Source organism: Odocoileus virginianus, chromosome 18, assembly GCF_023699985.2.
Source record: "Odocoileus virginianus isolate 20LAN1187 ecotype Illinois chromosome 18, Ovbor_1.2, whole genome shotgun sequence".
In the NCBI taxonomy this organism is placed as follows: Eukaryota; Metazoa; Chordata; class Mammalia; order Artiodactyla; family Cervidae; genus Odocoileus; species Odocoileus virginianus.
In genome coordinates, this window is record NC_069691.1 from 36691038 (window position 1) to 36711798 (window position 20761).

A 20761-nucleotide genomic window follows, 5' to 3' on the forward strand; every position below is an offset into this window, starting at 1 on the left:
TAGTTTAAATTTGGTTGTGTTCATGATTGTGTATAAAAATTTCTCTCAGTTTTTTTACTCTGCCGTAAGCATATCTATATTATCATTAAAACTCTTTGTAACTGTTTCACATTACTGATCAATAGTTTATCTACATATTCCTTAGCTTACCTTTTAGAGCAATCAATGAATGACTTTGCACAAAAGATGCTGGCTTTACAGTGGGAATTTGCTGTATGTCTCAGGAAACTGAAACAGGGGTTCTGTATCAACATAGAGGGGTGGGCTGGGGAGGGAGATGGGAGGGAAGTTCAAAAGGGAGTGGACATATGTATACCCATGGCTGATTCATGTTGAGGTTTGACAGAAAACAAAATTCTGTAAAGCAATTATCCTTCAATTAAAAAATATATTAAAAAGATGCCGATTTAAAGCCTTTTGTAGCCTTATACTTTTGAATTGGGAGGTGGCTAGAATTTGAAGCACATGTGCCACATTTTGGGATATTGCCAAGAAGTGCCAAATGCTAAGGTCAAATGCTTAGTAAGTACCCTGACAGCTCACTTTCGTAGACTGGGTTTAGTTGTCGCCCTGCCCCAGACTTTCAGCTTTACTGTGTTAAGTTCCCTGTGGAATTGAGTAGAGTGGGCTGGGGAGTGGGGAGAGGCTTGTGGTCCTGGGAATCATTCTGATCCTGCCTTACTTCTGTGGCTTTGCTCCGGAGCTGATCTGGCCTTTGAGGACCTATGGATATCAGTTTGGAGGTAAGACAGGTTGGGAACACTTTCATAAGTAGGGTTTGAGCTTGGACTGAGAGGCAGAAGTAGATTTTGAAGTTGAAATGAAGCTCTGAGCTTTATTGTGAATTGCCAATTCACTGTTGTTTTCCTGTCAGTCATTTACTTCCAACACAGCATTGAAAAGTTCCATTGAACCCTGTACATGTGAAAATTGTATGTATTGGTTTTAAAATTTGTGAAGTTAAAAATTATTCTCATGAGGAGCTAATGTTCCTTCTCTTTCCCCCTGCTCCATCTCCTCTTCATCCTTCTTCTTTCTTTACATAAAGTTCTTGACTTCATCTGAAAGACATTCTACACACTATACCGTGCCAACTGGATATTAGCATTGCATTGCTGAATCCTCTTCTGATTCTTGAATATACTGCTTGGTGTCTCTTACTAATGTGAAAGGATTTACTAATGATTGTCTGCCCAGGATGCTTGTGAGGGTTAACTAATATCTAATTATTAAGAACCCCACAAGTAAAACAGCCATGAATACTGCTAGCTGTGTAATGGAAAATTGGTAAATGTTACTTCATTGGGTAATTATGTGTTTAAAATGCCTTTTACCCCAGTGGGAAATACACAGAGGTGATACCATGGGCTTTTAAAGGGTTGTAATACATAGAAGATTAAGGTATAGCTATGATAAATAATAGGTGTCAGCTGAAGCATTCACATAAAACTTATGATGTATTCAAGTAACAAAGACCCATTTTCCATCACTATTAGATTTAGCTGGAAACAGTAAAGAACCCGTCTTATGTTGACAGGTGTTCTTTGACCTTTTATTTGATTTTTGTAAAAAAAAAAAAAAGTACCAAAATAAATAACAGCATGATAAAATCTCACTAATTTGGATTCTGCTGATTTGGGATTTGGGCTTGGTTGAAGTTCATCTATTATCCTATCTATATAAAAGTTATTTGCTCAGCTTAAAAAAGCTGGTAAAAAGGAGTCCATCTTAAAAAGAACTACTTATTTTCAAACCCTAAATGTGTTGCAAACTGGATCTGGTTACTGTATTAATTTGAAAATAAAGTTGTTTACAATTTTTCTTTTTACTTTTCAGTTTAATTCAGTTTAGTCACTCAATCGTGTCTGACTCTTTGCAACCCCATGGACTGCAGCACGCGAGGCTTCCTTCTTTTAAATTTATTTTGGTCTGTTTCATGAATCTTCATGGGTGAGAAAGATGTGGATATAGATTCTTCTCTGTTTCTCACTTTCTGTTTTGGAAAGTTGATCTGAAAACAAAATAAACAGTAGAATTATGATTTTAACATATTTTTGAGTCTGTTGTGTATTAGGTGCTATACTAAAGACAATAACTCAAAAACAGTTATTAACTGCTTAGTACCTGCCACACCCGGCAGGCAGTGAGCAGGGCTCAGCTGTTTCTCCCAAGAAGCTTGGAAGTGCAGGAGAAGAATGCAGCCGGCTTGGTCAGTGAGGAGTCCTTCCTGCTAGAGATTCTTCTTCGCTCGTGTCTGAGCTGGTGGTGCTGCTGCACAGATGGAGCTAGGCCCTTCAGAACTAGATGATATCTACATTTTGAGGATTGGAGACAGTCCTCTCAGAGCGGAAAGGGTCGTTAGAAACAGGCCTAGCTCCAGTATGGCCCCTGGACACCATATCATCACACTGTCCTTGCATCAAGTACACTGTAAGTTGTAGGTCAAGCTCTGTGTCTGGGTGGTAGTGTTTGAGGAACCATTTGGGCCAATAACTGCTTTCATCTACTGCAGTGAATATTTACTGATTAAAAAGATGGAAAACGTAAATGTGAAAGCGTTGCTATCAATGACAAGAAGGCTAGACTTATTAGAGATTGATACCAGTTGCCATGACAAAAGTGGCAATCTTTAGCTTTTGTTAGATGCTCATTGAACTTGGAATGAATGGTCAATGATCAAATACAAGTATAAAATCTCAGAACATACGCAAGTGTGGTAGATAGATGTGTTGCTTGTAATGGTGCTACAGGATAAAGGTTAAGTTTAGATTGATAATTTTTGTGTTTTGTGCACGGCGTGGAGCACCTCTTTAATATGTAACTTTCGTGCACCAGACTTTTATGTTTTTAGGGTTGCAATATACACTAAGATACAGAGCTATTGGTGGATGCTGATGAGCTGCTTTGGGAACCTGATCTAACACTATGTCCGAACCTAGGTTGTTCTTTTTAAGATTTGCTTGATTCCTTGGGATGCAGCAAGATATAATAGAAAAAAAAAAAAAAAAAAAGAAAGAAACAAGGTATGGAATTTAGACTAAGATTCATAATAGCTAACATTTAGAAAGTGTTGATTATGTGCCTGGTTCTGGGTGAATTGCTTTAATGGATTATTTTAAGTTTTTAAAACTCTGTCAACTCTCCTTTATAGAGGAGTGGTTAAGAATGTAAACTTTGCCTCAGATTCTTAGGCTGCACAGTTCATATCCATGCTCTGCTTCTTACTTAATTAGGCAATTAATTCTGACCTCTCTTTGCCTCACATGGTTTTTCGTATGAAAATGAGGATAATACTAGTACTCATGTCATGGAGTTGTTTTGAATATTGGGTGAGAGAACACACATAAAGAGCTTCAACTGTGCCTGCCTGGCACATGGTAAAATTCTCAATAAATCCTGGCTGTTAATATCACTGTATAACCTCAGGCAAGTTACTTCCTCTCTGAGCTCTTATTTTCTCATACGGAAAATGGAGTTAATAATACCTAACTCAGAGTGGTTGTAACGATCCGTCAACTATATTTTGAATGGAATCTCATGCATTTCCTAACCTGGGGGCTGGTGTCTTGTTTCTCCAGCTTTTGACTTACATATAAGATCCCACCCTAGTCTCTGATTAGAGATGCCTAACTTATCCGTGAACTTAAATTCTTTTGCATCCTTTACCTCCCTTGACTGTCCCACATTGTATCAAGGGAGGGAGGAAACACATTTTTAGAATACATACCTACTGTGTTAACATCCTCTTGGCTTTCAGACTCACTTCATATTGTTCTTTATATCACCTTGTGAGGCAGGTGTCTTCAGATTTAATCAATGAGGAAGCAGGCTCCAGGTAGTAAGTGGTTAACCTAATTTTTTTAAAACCTAGTGGTGGAGTCAGGTTTTGCATCCAGTACCGCCCCCCCCCCCCCCCCCAACTCCTAACTCCATGCATTTTTCTCTCTGTGTCATGTTACCCTTGATGGAGACAGAGGTATGTAAGACTAAGTATAATCAAACTAAAGATGTTTTCTCATCTTCACTATGCATTGTTTTAGGGTTTGCAGAAGAATATATGACATTGCTTCACAGTGCCCCATTCATCTTATTCATTGGAAATTTTCAAAGTGGTTCTTCTAACAGTGTGGTGATGATGTTGTTTTTGTGATTATGTCTGTTCAGGTCAGGAATATAGAGGTGTTCTCCAGCTTGGGCTACAGTGAGTTAGTTAACAGCAGGGAGATTTACTATCTTCCTATAAAACTCCTTGGCTCATTCGATCTTCAACTTTCTTTAGTACTAAGAGTGCAAGTTAAAATAACTCTATTCCATTTTACATGAATTTGATAATTTGGTTTTCATGAAAAATAAATGAATTTGGCCAGTTTGCAGCAATCAAGAAAAATGTTTCCATTTAACTCGTCATCAGTCTACATAATTCTTTTCGAGAGTGAGAGTTCTTATTTTGGTATAAAATTTCCCAGGAGTCTAAAATAGGAAGATAATAATGGTTGTATTTCTCTTTGAAGATGAAGGCAGATTTTTAAATGGTCTAAAGTTAATTGAATCTAGTTAAATTATATTGACCCCTTTGCAATATTACTCTTTCCATAGGTCATTGGTAAAATGGCTAACAAAGTCATCGTTTATCATTTCTAAAATTTTCCTAATTTAGTGCTGTTCATTTAATGACATCTGTTAATGGTTGATTTCTACACTTGTAATGATGTGGGTTTTAGAAAGTCATATCTTGTGTTTCTAAAGAATGTGTAAGTATTTGAATAAAAGTTTTCATAATTTTGGAACTTTATTCAAATTACAAAAAGGCATATTCTTGTGAAAAAATTATTAAAACAGGAATAAGCAAAATTAAAAAGCACCCGTAATTTGTATTTTCCAAGTTTTGCTATGTACATATGTAACCAAGCTACCTGGATTTGAATTTCAGCTTATTGTATACCTTGGGAAAGTTATCTGTCTTTTTGTGCTTCAGTTTCTTCTTCTGTACAATGAGTGCCTATTTCATAGAATTATTTTGAGGATTAAATGAAGTTATAAATGTGAAGTGCTGAGAATATTGTATGGTCCCTAGTGAGAGCCACTCACATGGCTTTTTTTAAAGCTTATTCAGAAAATTTCAAACATATATAAACATAGAATAGTATTATGAATTCTGATGTGCCCAGCTAGTATCAGCATTTAGATATTCTTGTTTTACTTATGATTTCCTCTTTTTTTTTTTCCTGGAGGGACATTGGTGTACTTCAGTTTGTGCCAAATTAATATATGCTAAGAACTAAATTATTTTAGAAGACCAGTGTGCAAAATTTGAGTAATTTTATTAGAGAAAGAATACAAATCAAATATGTATAAAATACATCCTTTGGTGTTTGATTAAATTTTAGTTAACTGGTATTTGAAGTAATGTGATGAATTTGGAGATGTTACCTATGAAGATTAGACATTTATTGGTCAGCAAGGTCTTTAAAATGAGCATCAATTTTATAATAAATATACAGTAAAGGTTATTTTGTATCCACATAAAATATTTATTTAAAAACATAGCAATTTGAGTAATTATTCTTTTGATGAAGCAAAATTATTTAAAAATTATAATATTAAAGAAAATAATCATCATAAGGGATGTAATTTGAAGACTTCTTTGAAGACTTAGATTGGATACTGTAAAAATTATAGATTTAAATCAGTCTTTAAATTTTAAAAATTATTAATACTGTTTTTTAATCTATGTTTCATTATGTATTTGTCATATATATACACACATAAAAGACACTTTAGAAAAAATAATCCAAGAATAATTGAAGAAAATGTTGTAACAAATCAGACATTATTCAAGTTGGTGGTTTTGTTTCCTACTTTCATGCTTGGTTCTCCTGGACAGTAATCAGTTCTAACTTGGAATTTCCTGCCTTTGATCTTATTTTAGACTCTCATTTCAAAATCTATGATTAAGTAATATGTGATGGGACTGAGAAGAAACTAAATTGTAAAGGCAGGAATGTGATTGCAATTTGATGTATTTTAGTAAATTGCACCCGGTGAGATCATCAGAACCCATAGTCACCTAACTTTGCTCAGCACTTGAATTACAGATCTTAAAATTCCTGGGACTTGCAGGAATGTGGAGTGTGCTGGCTGTACCTCTTGTTACCGATGGTCCAGGGAAACACTGGGTTGGAAGTCACAAAACCTTTCTTCTTACATGAACTGCTAGGATGAGTACCTTTTTATTGAGTTGCTCTAACACTGTTTCTCTAGTGACAGAAGGCAGATGCTTCCAGGTCCACTATATTAGGGGTCCCCAACCTCTGGGCCACAGGCCAGTACCAGTCCGTGGCTTGTTAGGAACTGGGCCATACAGAGGAGTTGAGTGATGGTTTAGCAAGCAAAGCTTCATCTGTGTTTACAGCTGCTCCCCGTTGCTCACACTACCGCCTGTGCTCTGCCCCCTGTCAGATGAGTGGTGGCATTAAATTTTCATAGGAGCACAAAGCTTACTGTGAACTGTGCATGTGAGGGATCTAGGTTGATTGCTCCTTATGAGAATCATCCCCAAACCATCCTCTTCCCCCCCACCTCACCATCTGTGGAAACATTGTCTTCTCAGGGGCCTAAAAGGTTGGGGACCACTGTACCATATTAAGGAAGTACTAGCTACTGCAAAAAAAAGATCCCCAAATGCAACAGTTCAAACAAAGTAAAAAGCTTTATTTTTCTCTCACGTAATGATTGGAATTCCAGGTTTGCAATTAACTCCAAGCTATCATTTATGGTTCTTCCATCTTGTTTCTCCAACTGTGTGCTTGAGGCATTGTCTTTATGCACATGACAATCTGAGTTGTTGCTAACACCCGGTTTCCATTGGGAAGAGAGTGGAGGAGGCAGGTTGCAGTCTGGAATTAGCACATCATGTCTTCTCACACTCCACTGGGGAGAACTTGACCACACACAGTCCTATGTAGCTGTACTTGAAGCTACAGAAGGTAATGCAGCTGGTCCGGCTACAGTTTTATTAACACAGAAAAAATAGCACAGATAATGCAGGATAGTTAGCATCTCTGCCCATCCATGCCATTCCTTCTTTCTCTGACCAACCAAGTGGTTCTTTCATACCAGTTGGTTGATCTCTGCTTTGGTTTGGTTTTAAAATCAGTGGTGAAAATAAAGGTATTTCCCACTTTCAGCTTAATTTAATGATGACTTGGTGAATATAATGATTAAAAAAGCACTATTTTCTTATGCTTGCTCTTTTAAAAAAATTTTATTTATTTCCAGCTGAGAGATAATTACAATATTGTGTTGATTTCTGCCATACATCAACATGCATCAGCCACAGGTATACATCTGTCCCCTCCCTCTTGAGCCTTCCTCCCACCTCCACCCCATCCCACTCCTCCAGGTTGTCACAGAGCTCTGTGACACTTGCTCTTTACTGTTAAAAATTTTGCAATTTCCCCATGCCATTTCTATTTTTATGAATCATATCATTAGGAGGGCTTCAGTTGTCTGGTCAATTTGAGAGTGCAGGAGCCGGCTGGATTTTGAAGCTTTGGAAGCAAGAGCTGTGGTTAAACTTGAGTTTCTAGCAGGTTTCAGGATGTAATAAACAGTGAGGACACAGATTCCAGCTGCCGGATCCTGGAGATGCTGTGGGACCCTTATGGATTGAGAAGAGGCAGGTGAGAAGCAAAGCATGCAGGAGAACATGGAAGATAGAAACACTGGACAGTAAAGCAAAGTGGATGGTTCAATTTTTTTTTCTTCTTTAAGGGGCAGAATGAAGCAATTAGGAGAGTCTGGAATATGTCCCTGAGTCATAATCTTGATAAACTTATATGATCAAGTCAGATTTATTGATGGTGCCCATCACCTTTCCATAAGCCATTTAAAAAGTAATACATTGTCAAAATATGTTTTTAAAATCCTCAGGTTGTTGGTTTTGTAGCTTAAAGTGTGAAAGGAAGAGCCTAAGTAAATGGATAACTAATAGTTGGAATAGCTTGATAAAGAAAAAAAGGCCTAGATTTTGTATCTCTGAAATAGGATCCCATTAATGTGAATGCAATTTGCTTTATCTCAATCCGATGATGACTTTGTTTCTATAGACCAGTTTCCAGAATTTACTGTCTGTAGCCCTGACTACCACCTACGTTCCTACTCTGAATCTCTCCTATATAGAAATTTGGTAGTCAAGAGTGTTCAAAGTCATGGATTTCCCTGGTGATTCAGTGATTAAGACTCATTGCTTCTGCTTCAGGGGACATGTGTTCATTGCTGGTTAGGAAACTGAGATCCCACATGCAGCATGGCATGGTCAAAAAAAAAAAAAAAGTTCAAAATCAAGTCTTTATCTGTTACCATTGGATAGTGCCCCCTGCAAACTACCTTGCATAGTCCTTCTGCTGGGCTCCCATAGCTATGGTGAATATAAATACAGTTGACCCTTGAACAACACAGGTCCACTTGTAAACAGATTTTTTTCAGTAAGTGCATTACTGCAGTACTACATGACCCAAGGTAGGTTGAATTGGTGGATGAGGAATCACTGCTTAGAAGGACAGATTATAATGTTGTATGTAGATTTTCAGTTGTGCAGGGGTTGGCATCCCTAACCAACCCCTGCATTGTTCAAGGGTCGACTATAGATACATTTTTCTCTTGTTTTTCAGACTGTACCTTTTATTTGAAGTTTGACACTAAATACTTTTGTGTGGTGTATGGTTTTGTGTTTTGTATCCTAGAGAAACTATTGAGAAAGTTGAAAATCTTAAGGTGTTTTATCTATCTGCTGCTTCTTTATTACTACTAGAGGGCAACTAATTTATTGTTTTGAAAGTGTTCTTACATGGCTAAAATACTCTGGCAGATAATTTAATAATTGCTTAAGTCAAACAAATGCTTTGATTCACCTGGAACTTAAAGCCCTCATTAAAAATTCTCTTTCTGATTTAGATTCAGGCAGACAAAAAAGCACAATGACAAGTTGGAGATAAATCTTTTCAAATCAAACATTCTTTTTTGTCACACATGGTTTAAGGAGCAAAATGTAACTAGTTCCCTCTGAGTAAAGAATGCCATGGTAAGAAGTAATATATAATTGTTTTCTTTAATGTATAAAATGCCCAAGGGACATTGAGATTAAAAATAAAGTAGGACACAGGCTACACTGCCAGTGCTAAAGCAAACATTTGTACTCTTTCTTGAAATTCCCTAAGAGAATATGATGTTTTGATACCTTGAAAGGCCAAGTGGTTGTGATTAACCTTGAAATAAAAGTCTCTAGCAGATGAAAGACGCTTGCAATTTGTAGCCCAAGGATAGCAAATCAAGGATGGTATCAAATCATATTGCAGCTTGGGTAGTGGCTTTGAAACTGCCTTCTGGCCATTTGTTAGGAAAGATAAAGTTACTGTAGATTTAAAAAACAAGTGTTCTCTAAAGCATTGCACCAAAAATTAGGACCATCTTTTTGTAAGCTAGCTATTCATCATTGATACTTAGACAATTTTGATAAAAGCAGTACTCTTTTTACTCCATTGGCCCACCTCCTCCTGGAGACAAAGTCCTCTTTCTGGATGGTTCAGCTTCTTCATTGCCATGATGTTATTAGTCTAACCAGCTGTTGGTCTGGTCCCTAGAGCATTTTGGAATTCTATCATTCAGGTCTGGATCAGAGAGTATAATCCCACATTTCCTTCAGTTTAGCTCTGTCACTCTTGACATTTGGGTAAGTATATTCTGTGATAAGCTAATAACCCTCTGCTTCTCTCAATATTCTAGAGTTGGCTTTCTTGAGTTAGATTAGATCATCAGAAAGCTCTGTTGAGCTTTGACTCCATTAGCTGAGGGTTTTTTTTTTCTTCCTGAGTCACATATTATGATACAACTTTGACTTTAGTTTGTGGTTTAAAAAAGAGGTAACAAAATTCTGTTTTGCTTATGTTATTGAAATTATTGTTTATTATATCACCCTGTATCCCGTGGTGGTGGTGGTGGTTTAGTCGCTAAGTCATGTCCAAACATTGTGACCCCACGGACCGCCACCTGTCAGGCTCCTCTCTCCATGGGATTCTCTGGACAAGAATACTGGAATGGGTTGCCATTTCCTTCTCCAGGGGATCTTCCTGACCCAGGGATCGAACCCAGGTTTCCTGCACTGCAGGCAGATTCTTTACCAACTGAGCTACAAGAGAAGCCCCAATAGAAAGCCTAATGTGAGAAATTTCTTTCAGAGTTTAGGGGCATGAAAATTGTTTTCTATGATAGAACTTTTCCATTTTTAGATAATAAGACATGTTCAGTTTATCTTATTTATGTATTATCTGTGTTTGGATGCCCAGGGGCAAATTTGAATGTCAATTTAGCAATTTTTATCAATAAATTTTACAAATTAATTAAATAGTATGTAAATCAGGGGTCAGTAACTACAGCCCACCTGACTCCTGTTTTTGTAAATAAAGCTTTATTGGAACACAGCCCTGGTCATTTGTTTATGTATTGTCTGTAGCTGCTTTTCCTGCTACAGTGGCAAATCTGAATAGTTGCTCTTTGCCTTTACAGAAGAATATTAACAATCGTAATGTAATTAATCACATGGTAGTATGGGTCAGGCCAAATGCAATAGCACTGAAGAAATATAAAGCAAGGTGAATGCTCTTAAGATGTGGCTCCTTGAGAAAGGTTGAGCAGAGAAGATGCGATATGGAAGGAATTTCACCTATAATTGTAGGAACATATCAGTTCAGTTCAGTTCAATTGCTCAGTTGTGTCCGACTCTTTGTGACCTGGTGGACTGCAGCTTGCCAGGCCTCCCTGTCCATTATCAACTCCTGGAGTTTACTCAAACTCATGTCCATTGAGTCGGTGATGCCATCCAACCATCTCATCCTCTGTCATCCCCTTCTCCTTATGCCTTCAATCTTTCCCAGCATCAGGATCTTTTCAAATGAGTCAGGTCTTCATATCAGGTGGTCAAAGTATTGGAGTTTCAGCTTCAACATCAGTCCTTCCAATGAACACCCAGGACTGATCTCCTTTAGGATGGACTGGTTGGATCTCCTTGCAGTCCAAGGGACTCTCAAGAATCTTCTCCAATACCATAGTTCAAAATCATCAATTCTTCGGCTCTCAGCTTTCTTTTTAGTCCAGCTCTCACATCCATACATGACTACTGAAAAAAACCAAGCTTTGACTAGATGGACCTTTGTTGGCAAAGTAATGTCTCTGGTTTTTAATACGCTGTCTAGGTTTGTCATAACTTTCCTTCCAAGGAGCAAGCGTCTTTTAATTTAATGGCTGCAGTCACCATCTACAGTGATCATATAGAGGAGGACATTTTATGTGGGAGTGAACAGCATAAATAAAATCCCTTATGGATGTCCCTGTTCCCTGACAGTCCAGTGGTTAAGACTTTGTGCTTTCACTGCAGAGGGCATGGGTTCCATCACTGATTGGGGAACTAAGATTGCACATGAGGGGTGGTGGTGGGGGGGTGGGGTAGGCGGCAATCCCTTAGGAATGAACCGATTTTTGAGCACATGGGTCTATTCTGACAGTGGTTTTATGCAGCTTAAAATTAGACAACCTCCCTTGTAGCTCAGTTAGTAAAGAATCTGCCTGCAATGCAGGAGACCCGAGTTCAATTCCTGGGTCAGGAAGATGCTCTGGAGAAGAAAATGGCAACTCACTCCAGTATTCTCGCCTGGAGAATCCCATGGACAAAGGAGCCTGGCAGGCTATAGTCCATGGGCTCTCAAGAGTCAAACACAACTTAGCGACTAAACCAACAGAATTAGACAACAGTGAAAATGAAGTTGAATGTGTGAGATTGTTGTTGGAGACAACTTAAAAGCTGGAAATAAGTATTTGTATTTAATCTGCCAGGCTATTAAAAACCTGCTATGTATTCTTTAGAGGGAATTGATATGATGGAAGTAGCATTTTAGGACAGTTAGTCTGACAGCAGTGTATGGGATAGAGAACCTCAAGTTTAACCAGTTACTGAAGGAAGTCTCACGTGAGCACTGAAGATGATGAGTAGAGAAATGGAGAGAGAAACTGAGATGCTGGAAGGAATGAAGCTGACTTTGTGACTGACTGGACTTTGAGAATGTTGGTGAAGAAAATTGTGAGAGGAGAACTGGAAAAAGATGCACTGAAATGGCAACAATTTTTATGAGAAAATATGTGTTTTGTTTTTAGCGTCTCCAGTCTGGTGCTTTAGAGCCTTGTGTGAGAATAGGGAAGTGTTTGGAGATAAGGACTAGATGAAGACTCTGGGAGAGTTTTCATGAAAGAAGAACAAGACAGGAGGTTTGGGAGCACCTTCAGGAAGGAAGATGGTAACAAGAAGCAGAGTGGAGAGAGGAACAGGAGGAACCAGTAGGCAGAGTTTACCAAGGTGTATCCTAGGGAGGGTCGCTTGTATAGACTGTTAACAGCTGGTTTCAGAAAAAAGGGGGCCATGACCAGATAAGTTTGGTAAACTCTGGATTAAGCAAAGTTTATCAAATTTCTTGCCTTAGAACCTCTCAGATTCTTCAGTAGTACACACCATTATTTGTATCACCAACTAATATCTGTCTCTTCAATTATAGATTCATGTATCTAACTTTCTCCCTGACGTCTCCAATTGGATATCCATTAGGCATCTAAAACTTACTTGTGCAAAGTAGAATTCCTAGTCTTCCCTCAAAGAACTCATTTCCCTATCTCAGTTGTTGGCAATTCTATCTTTACCTTTTAGTAAAAAATGCCATGGTAATTAATATATTCACGATTTTGTTTCATGTGTAAAATGCCCAAAGGGATTGAAATTAAGAATGACGCTGCTCATATCAGAAACACTGGAGTCATCGTTGACCCTTTCCTTCTCCTATACTGTCATCCAGCCCGTTAGTAACCACACTGACTCTACCTTTGGAGACACCCAGAGTCTGACCACATCTCTCCTCAAGTGATTCTATTAAAATCTTACCACTTTTTTTTTCCTGTAGTGGTTAACCATTTCACTCTGGATAAATACATCAGTCCTTCCAGTGGCCTACAAGGCCCTCTATGGTCTAGCTTCTCATTGACTCTCATTTGCCATGTCCTTCCTCCTTTGCTCTGTTCCTAACTCATCCTTTTGCTCTTTTTGGGATATATCTTAAGCAGATCATTGGTTAGAGCTTTTGAATTCACTGTTTCCTGTGCCTGTGATACTGTTTCCCTAGATTATCTGTGTGGCTAACTCCCAAATGGCACCCTCCAAGGTGACCACCATATTTAAATAGAAAGTGTATCCATCCCCCATTTCTCATCTCCTCCCCTTTGTTCTATTCGCTTTACTTAAAAAAAATTTTTTTCTTCTTGTTTTATTGAGATACAGCTGACGTTTAGCACTCTAAAGTGTAATGATTTGACATATACATCATCAAATGATTACCACAATAAGCTTAGTGAACATCCACTATTTCATACTGATACAAAATGAAAGAACTAGAAAAGAAATATTTTTTCCTTTTGATGAGAACTCTTAAGATTTACTCCCTTAACAACTTTTTTTTTTTTCCTTAACAACTTTTATTTGTAACATTCAGCACTGTGTTGTACATTACATCTCTGGTACCTATTTATCTTATAACTAGAAGTTTGTATGTTTTGACTGCCTTCGTTCACTTCTGCCTCCCCCTCGCCCCTGTCTCTGGTTCCAGCTGCAAAATAAACGAGTCACAGGTATGAATTGTGTAGTGTGGGGAATATGTCAATAATTATGTAATAACTTTGTATTAGTGATGGTAAATAGACTTACCATAGCGATCATTTTGAAATGCTTAGAAATATCGAATCATTATGTGTGTAACAGGAACTAACATAGTGTTATAGGTCAGTTGTGCTTCAAAAACAAACTCATAGAAAAAGAGATCAGATTTATTTTTTCCCATTGTATCACCTGCTAACATATTTCATGTTTTATTTGGCTTTTTATTTATTTTTTGAATTTTCAAAATGGCAATATATGTCCCTACAAAATTCTTTTTTCCTCTCGAAGAGGTCTCTATCTTGGCTTTCCCCAAGACACACTTTGGGAAATTCTGTTATGATGTCTTATGGAACAACAGAGAAGATCATTTCAAGAAAGGTGAGATTAACACAACTGGGAAGTTGAAATTTTGAGCTGCTTAAAAGCTAATGAGTGGATTAGATAAGGGACATGGTTTGCAGTCTTAGAACATGTTGTTTCAGTGCTGTGAAGTGGCCAATTCACGGGAGTTAAGTTGGACCCATATATTGAGGAAGAACGATAGCATAAATTATTCAGGGAGTTTGGGTTTAGAGAAAAAAGGAAGACAGTAGTGAGAAAGAGCTGCAGGTTCAACACAAAATGCCTTCATTTTTAAGATCAGGAGAGCTTGGTTTTGTTGCCTGTTATTTTTATAAGGTAACTTAGAGTACAGTACTAATGTAAACATTTTTTTTAAAGTTATACTGTAATAAATAGGTGGCCTAAGCATCCTGTTTTTTAGAGTGGGGTGTAATTCAGTGGGTTCAGTGCTGTGTGGATCAAGTGAGATCCTTGGGGAAATCCCCTTATTAGTTCTGTGCCTCCGCTTCTTTGCCCTCCTCTATGATTTTGTTGTGATTGTTGTACTTGAGAACCCAATAGGCTTGAGAGGCATGATGTAAATATTAAAAGTTGGTGCTGATTGCTTGCTGTTCCCCTTTCAGAAGACAAAGCACCTGTTTGGATGTGTGAATTTCTAGGTCATGTCTATACTTCCTGAAAAGAAACTCACCAGTGCTTCACACTTGTCACAAACGGGTGGATTCATGCTTCAGTGGAAGCTTGTACCAAAGTGAGGCACAGCTTAAACAATTTTGTGAAAGTTTGGTTCTTTCTTCCTCAGAAGTTTTGATCCACAGAAGGATGAATTTCTATTTCAAATATGTGGTTGAACTTTTAAAATTTGGCTATTTAGACATGAACTTTTGAATTTTTGTTTGTTTCTGTGGAGTGAATTCATCTGTTTTGGGATTTGCTCTCATGGGAAAACTAAGAACTGTTGGGCATTTTTAGTTTACTATGCCATCAGTTATGGCATTTGAGGGCTGAAGTGGTTAACAGTGAAGGGTGTGCCAAGGGAGTGTTCTCCAGGGCCCTGTGCTTTATTGCCATTATTGTCTTTGTACAGAATTACTTTCATGTTATTTGACAAATAGTTGGTTTGAACTCCTTTTCCAGAGTAACAAATATTCTTTTGTTTTGGTTACAGAATCTGCTTATATGTAAGAGAAAATGTCGGATGACATCAGGAAAAGGTTTGAATTTCCAAATTCTCTTATCCAGTCACAGGTAATTTTATTTATCTATTTATTTATGCTTCATGGTAACAAATGAACATTTTTGGTGAATTGTTAATTAAATTTATATTTTTAACTTTAAATATTTTTATTCATCTATGTACATGAGTATGTATATTTTTTTAGGAGTATATATTAATAAATAACTTTTATATCAGTCAATTTGAAAATTTATATTGGACATAGGAAAGTAAATAGTGAAACTGACCAATCTGTGCTTTTATTTATGTCATACTTTTCTTAGAGATTAAAAAACTGATTAACCTCTGAATATATATTTTTTGGTCTGTAGTTAATTATTTGGAACAGAAATAAATGGTTATACATCTTCAGAATGTCAGAGATTCCTATTTAAAAAGGTATATTCTACTCTTAGTACAGCTATTAAGAATAATGGATTTTTATAATAATGATATTGAATCAGTAAAATATCCTGGATTGAAAAATTAGATCTATATGCTAACTCAGGTAGAAGATTGTGATAATTAGTTTTAGAAGAGCTTTTCGGTTATTAGGGGTAAAACAGAATTGATTTTCTGGTTAACCTTCAGCTAACTAGAAGCGTTTTGGTTAATCAAAGTACCATAATAGCTACTGTCTTTTCTCATGAGAGTAAAGCAAAGGGACCAGCAGAAGCCTGCCTGAAGACTTACCAACCTGCAGCGTCTTGGATACTCTCAGCAGTTACCTTCGGAGATGCCTGCTTTGGGAATTGACTTAGCTGGGTAGTGGGGAACCCTTCCATGAGGAGTAGAACACTCCTTATGCAAGATTCCCTTCTACCTGACTGGGTTGGAGTCATATCCTGTGCAACACAGGTGCTTGCCATGAAGAAGAAGATGAAAGCTTGGAGGATGCTGTCCACAGTTTCTATTTTTCTGTGCCTGGAGTCCCTTCATTAGCATATATAAATCAAGAAATGCCTATATGTGTTGCTGTTAAATTAAGAGAAAAGTGTATATGTATTGTTTAGTGTGCAGTATCCATTTAAGCTACTTTTTGTTATGGAAAACTTACATAGCAGCATAGGCTGATTTATACTTGAATTTTGTATTTGAAAATCAATTTAGGCTATAGTCTCTCATTTGTTAGAGGGATAAATTGGAAGGTAAATTAGAGAAATTGAATTTGGTGGGCAGTGGGGGATATTTATCATTAAGCTTATTTTCTGTTAGTCCTTTTTCTAAATATGAATGGTAACTTTTTTTGTCCATGTTGTGTTTCCTATTGGTTTTATTAGATTCTTGCAATTGTTCCCTGTCCTCTATGAATACTTCTTATTGTTCTTTTGTAACCACCGCTCAGTGTTAGCACCATATTTCATTGATTCACACATTTTTTTTTCACATTTTAACATCTGCATTTAGTAATTGATGGCAGCAGTCATTATACAGTTGATATTGCCTGCATATTTATTCATTTGGCCATGATTTTCTAAGAGTCTGAAAGAGCTCTTTCATTAACATAAAAATCAAAAACTTAAATTATAAGCAGCGTTGTATTAATTGGCAGCCTTTTTTCTCTCAGTGGTTTGTAAAATAATGGTGCATCTTGCATTTAATGGCCATTTACATTCAATGAAATATGGTTATTTTGTAAACACGAACTGAAGCTGTTCATTGGTCCTCAATTTTTGTTACTATCTCTTTAACAAGGAGGTAAGAGTTCATTGATCTAAACTTAAATTTCATGTAAATGAGTGACTTGTAAAGACCGTTGATCATTGAGGTCTGAATTCAATTCCAGTGTGTGAAATGCAAAAAGAAATGAAGGAGCAGGTGCTGTGCTTTTGTTTGAGCTTTTCTGGAGGCTTTGCAAGACTGATGGGTGTTTATACATCCATATCAGACACTGGTCGCATGGGCAGACTGAATAGTTCTTGCCATAGCAAAGTTTTTCCCAACCCATACCTAGAATGGCTGTCGTTGTTGCTAGTCTGTGGTTCTAAGACAGCAATGCTGGATGGTGCTGGCGATCTAGGAGAATGGAGTTGAGATGATAGGAAGTAACAACATTTATATATTTATGGAATCAATCAGCACTCCTATGAGAATCTTAGTTTTAATTCTGAGTTTTTTGACCAAAGAAGATATGGAAAATTTTTAGAGATTTATGAGACTGAAAGCTTATTAAGGAGCTGAAACCTATGAGAAACCAACAGGGATATTACATCCTAGATCCTAGAGGAGGGAGAATGTTTGAGGTGGGGGAGGACCTGTTGGTTCAAATCTGTGTGGGCCATAGTCATGAAGATAGTGATGAGTTTTCTCTATCTTCATTAAGGGCATGATGAAGCATGATGTGTTTCATTTAGTTGCAAAGATGATTTTAAAAGCTGTGGAGTTTACTCATTTGTCTCGTGGTTTAATGGATTAAGCAATCTCAAATTATCTTGTAATACTGAGTGACAACAATTTAAACCGAAAATTCAGCAATTTTCTCAACATCTGTGAACTGTAGTTTGCTTACTGGGATAAAATGTAGGATAAAAATGCTTACCTTGAGGGTTGTTATGAAGATGAGAGATTCCATTTGTGGAGTGCCAAATATAGTGCCTTCTTCAGAGCACATACCCTCTGAATGGGAGTGTTATTACTGATTGACTGGTATACTCATATCCACGAGTACTGCTGTTAGTTACCTTCAAATTCACTATTGAGAGAGAACTTCTGAGGAAATGTATTCATTAATCTTGTTTGTTTTAGGCTGTGGGTCATCTTATTGCTGCAGTTCTAAAGGAAAACAGCTTTTCAGAAAAGATCCACCAGTGCACAAACCAGGTCTGTCTTTAACTTTGTGCTTAGTTCTATTCAGATATTGCTGGTAACTGGACCACCTTTGCACTTTTTTTGTTTTCCTCACACTTCAGGTCACTGTAGAAAGGGTTTTATCTATTTTTGTTTCTTTGTTTGTCATGATTTTCTTTTAAACTTTGAAGAATGTTGCAACAGACCCCAGGAACTAGATAGGGAAGGGGTGAAGGGGAGTATTCTTATGACTATTAATGAAAAATAACATGGGTGGAATGAGGGTGGGCAGCGTTTAGAAGGCCGAGAGAGTTACTGCTGAGGGAATCTGTTTAATGGAGAAAGTGAACACAGTGGCTCTGTTTGGGTGCTGGAGATTTCTCAGGCTTTATGTAGCCCAAAACACGAGTTCTAAGTTAGAAAGGTCATGCCTTGACAGGTAGAACTGGGGGAAAAAATTCTGTATCATTCATGGAGTTGGTGAATGCCAATGCTGACCTATTTACTGACCTATTTACCACTTGGGTTTTGGTTGACCAGTGCTATGTAGCTTGACATGCTGACTGGAAACTCTGCTTAAGTTTGGCCTCTAAGGTAAACTCTATGGAGAATATAGGTGATGGGAATAAGATTTTTTTCATACAAATAAATTGATTTCCTTTCTCTCGTTTTCCTTTATATTAGCTACTCCAAGTTACATTTCTTTATCGCTTCTGCTGACCCATTGAAGTCAATGTAGAGGCATGCTTCACTAATTGGCATTTATCTGGTGTTTGTATGTAGTCATATAAATTAGGTTTTCTGAGAACTCTGATCTTAATCCTGCCTATAATCACGTTATGTACTCTGAGAAGATCTAGTGGTTTTACTTAAACTGCCAGAATTTATTGAATGTCAAATCCCTGTAACTAATGTTTCCTCTTCTGCTAATAAATGAGTACTTCCTTCCATGAAGGTGCAATGTTACCTGAGGCAACAGTTTTTTTCATTTATTTTGTTATTCTGGCATAGGAGTGGAGTAATGACATTTAGAACCCTTTGGTATGGTCCACACAGGTGAATAAAATTTCCTTCGGAATAAAAGAAATGCAATATAAATATTTCTTCCCTTCAGTGACTGTTAATTATCTTGTTCTGTATCGTTAGTTAGTGGAATCCTAAGATTAAAAAGGCTCTCAGAGTCAGCTACCATGGGAAAGTGGGCACAATTTATGTTGATTTTCATTGGTTTAGTTATTCCATGGGAGCTGGGGATTCTAATTGTTTTTTCTCTCCAGATTTTATGTTTCCCTAGTAAATTATGTCAGAAGGAAGGAAAAATAGCTTCATTGTGTTCTTTAAAAAAAAAAAATAAATAAATAAATAACCCAAACCCTATGTAAAATCTAAATGGACTTACCCCAGAATACATTCAGAGGTTCATCATTAGTAGTGAACATTTTTTTTTTTTTTTTTGAGGAGAATCATAAGTTCCTGAGGACGTTATGAGAGCTAGAACCTCTGCTTTAGTAGGAATTTTCAAAATGAAGAACTATTTACTTTTGTGTCTTTCTGATGCTTTCCTATCAAAGATGACAGGTTCACAATGTGAAGGGAGAAGTCAGAGTCTCTTCCTTGGGTAAAAAAGTTTTTCTAGGCTTTTTTTTGGTAGTCCTGGAACCAGCAGCTTGCTTGTAGCCTGAGTTACTTCTGTCTCCTTCCTCTGGTCCACATTCAGCTTCAATCACTTGGAGCAGGGACCCTGTAAGGGACAGTGGAGGGGCATCAATCAGGTGCTCTTTCCTCCATGTTTGACCAGTTGACGATTTAAATAGAGGTTGGTGGGAGGAGAGCAGGAACATTTTCTGAAAATGTTCAGGGCTTAAAGCATAAGTATGATTTGAAGTCCAACTTAGACTAATTGATATGCTGGTATGGTTGGTGTCTGGTTAAATGGCTTGGTTAGAACACAGTGCTAGAACCAAGCCATAGTTTTGATCTCCTAGTAGCTGCATTGCTTAGACTCAGAACGTCTGCAGCCAGCCTTAGTTTCCTGCAAAGACACCAGAGGAGAGAGAGTTACTATATCAGAACACATCCATTGCCTCTCTTGGAAAACCAGCTTCAGTGTATCCTACACATGGTGTGGCACAGCATCATTTTTGTAGAGGAAAGCCAGCCTATGGTGAACGAATTACACTTTGATGAACGGCTAGGTCTGTGTATGCATTTGCTAGTCATCAGACGTGTGTTTTAATCTCTGGCTTGATTTCAGACTCCTGCCTTGAACTTGCTATGGGAGAAGTGTTGCAGCGACAATGTCGTAGTTCGAACAGCTTGCTGTGAGGGTCTGGTGGCCCTTGTTGCTCAGGATCACGCGGAGTTCAGCTATGTCCTCAATGGGATTCTCAACCTGATTCCATCAACCAGGTGCTCCTTTCCTTCATATCTGATCAGTTAACAGTTTAAAGTTTTACACAAAAATTCACTGATTTGCCATTAAGGGTCACCGTTCATTCTACTTACTAGTTATTGTTCTTTCCCTAAAAATGTCATACAGTTGATATTTCATTTGTGGTGAAAACATGCTAAATTAAGCTCTGAAAATTTGGACATTTGTGGTCATTTTTGCTGTACTTAAGTTCTGGGACTCTGCTTAAAAGTGTTATTGCTCTTTTTAATGAATAGCT

The 20761-nt window shown here is 37.4% G+C and overlaps 1 protein-coding gene across 3 annotated transcripts in view; it reads left to right on the plus strand.

Annotated features, from left to right (window-relative positions):
- Positions 1-20761, plus strand: part of FOCAD (focadhesin) — a 286020-nt gene that overhangs the window by 9337 nt on the left and 255922 nt on the right. For all 3 annotated transcript variants that reach the window (XM_070480582.1, XM_070480584.1, XM_070480583.1), the window contains exons 2-4: positions 15258-15337; positions 18051-18125; positions 20347-20501. In XM_070480582.1, the coding sequence (XP_070336683.1) occupies positions 15281-15337; positions 18051-18125; positions 20347-20501 (287 nt within the window). In that variant the 5' untranslated portion in view covers positions 15258-15280. The remainder of the gene's footprint in view (positions 1-15257; positions 15338-18050; positions 18126-20346; positions 20502-20761) is intronic.